Source organism: Myotis davidii, unplaced genomic scaffold (assembly GCF_000327345.1).
Source record: "Myotis davidii unplaced genomic scaffold, ASM32734v1 scaffold3534, whole genome shotgun sequence".
Lineage (NCBI taxonomy): Eukaryota > Metazoa > Chordata > Mammalia > Chiroptera > Vespertilionidae > Myotis > Myotis davidii.
In genome coordinates this window covers 1,162-2,950 of record NW_006285719.1, presented here as the reverse complement: position 1 = coordinate 2,950, position 1,789 = coordinate 1,162, and the positions used below count along the sequence as shown (strand labels likewise).

Sequence of the window (1,789 nt, the reverse complement as noted above, 5' to 3'; positions counted from 1 at the left end):
GCCCCGGTTCCTGCTCTCTCACATCTTCACATCTTCTCACACCACCTTGGAGCAGGAGGAGCAGTGTTTTAGCCTGGTCACCTCTCAGTTCCTCAGCCTGCCCCACCTCCAGGAGCTCAATTTGGACGATGTCTCCATCCGCAGAGGCCGCCTGGACGAGATCCTCAGGTGAGGGGTGACGAGCTTTCCCTGCAGACCAGAGCAAGTCCTTTTCCATTTCAGTGCACAGTGACGGGCTCTCCTGTGTGTCGTCCCTCAGCAGTGCTAGAGTGCCTGAGCCACTAGACGGGCCACACAGTCAGTGCCTTGTTCACCGCTCTGTCACCTTGCATGTAGTGACATAAACCCCCAGACAAAGGTAGGACATATGCACTAGGACAGAGGTTAGTAAAGAGACTCCTTGCTAGCAATTGGCCTAATGGAGGCTTTGGGCCAGGCGATGGTAGCTTTGGGCATCCTTCTAAGTGGTGCCTAAAGGAGGATGATGCAATAGAACCAAGAGAGGATTGCAATGACAAGGGGAAAGCCAATCAGAGGTGACGTTTCAGGGGTTCAGTTCTGCACTGAGAGATTTGGCCATGGCAGCCTTTCACTCCAAACCTGCCTCAGTCACCTGTCTGCCAAGGGTTGCCATAGGCTCTCGCAAATGGAATGCGTGGTAAATGCTGGATTCCGGAGGGAGGGATAACGAAAAGGGATAGTTGGTTTGTAGACCATGCAGTGATCTAAGTTCCTGGAGGGTGGCAGCCCTCACTGTGCCCCGGTTAGCCCTTTCTGCATTCGCAAACAGAATGCGTGGTAAATGCAGGATTCCAGAGGGAGGTATAACGAAATGGGATATTTGGTTTGTAGACAATGTAGTGATCTAAGTTCCTGGAGAGTGGCAGTCCTCACTGGATGTTTCCTGACTGTGCTCAGGTTAGCCCTTTCTGCACATCTGCCAGAGTCCTCACTGGGCTACGAGATGATGGTGACAAGGTCTAGGCTGTGGATGAAAGGAAGCCCGAGTTGCAGGCATTTTGGAACATGTCTCCAATACTAAAATGCACTGGTTGCCTCCTGCTTCAGACCCTGGGTCAGGCTCCTTTCTGAGCTCCTTCCATCTTTACCTCCCATCTTTATGTTCACAACACTTGTGTGTTAGGGCTGGGTGTATGATGAGCTCCACTTGATGGATGAGTCAATGGAGTGCGTGAGGTTTCATCCAGCTGAATCCATCATGGAGCAGATAACAGATGGAGAAAGATTCCACTCAAATTTGCTCTGACTTGAATATCACTTTTCACTGTGCAACTTCCTGGGTTTGATCATCATCCGGAACACTGTAGGCTTTGGTGACATGGGCCTCTTTACCTGAAGGCCTGCATCATCCTCACCTGCCTCGGCCCACCTACTTTATTCCTAAGTAGGTCCCAATATTTATGCTCCATTTTTCTGTTTTCATCCATCCCCAACATGTAACTGCTCTATATCTCCCCAGGTGCCTGAAGACCCCCTTGGAGACCCTGTCCATCACTAACTGCCTGCTTTTCGAAAGAGACTTGAGACATCTGTCCCAGCACCTGAATGTCAGCCAGCTGAAATGCCTGAGTATCAGTGGGCTCAACCTGACCAATATCAGTTCTGGGTCACTCCAATTTCTGTTAGAGAGAGCCTCCCCCACTCTCCAGGACCTGGATTTGGATGAGTGTGGGATCATGGATGCCCAGTTCCTGGACATCATGCCCGCCCTGAGCCACTGCTCCCAGCTCACAACCCTAAGTTTCTGTGAAAACCCCATCTCCATGAC

General features: G+C 51.1%; 1 protein-coding gene across 1 annotated transcript in view; it reads left to right on the top strand.

The window, feature by feature from the left end:
- The window catches only part of LOC107181946 (melanoma antigen preferentially expressed in tumors-like), a gene marked incomplete at both ends in the record, with an annotated part of 2,623 nt that extends 862 nt beyond the window's left edge, over positions 1-1,761 (top strand). The window contains 2 exons of the mRNA XM_015559263.1: positions 1-168; positions 1,481-1,761. Coding sequence (XP_015414749.1) covers positions 1-168; positions 1,481-1,761 — 449 coding nt within the window. The remainder of the gene's footprint in view (positions 169-1,480) is intronic.
- Between the last annotated feature and the right edge of the window lie 28 nt (positions 1,762-1,789).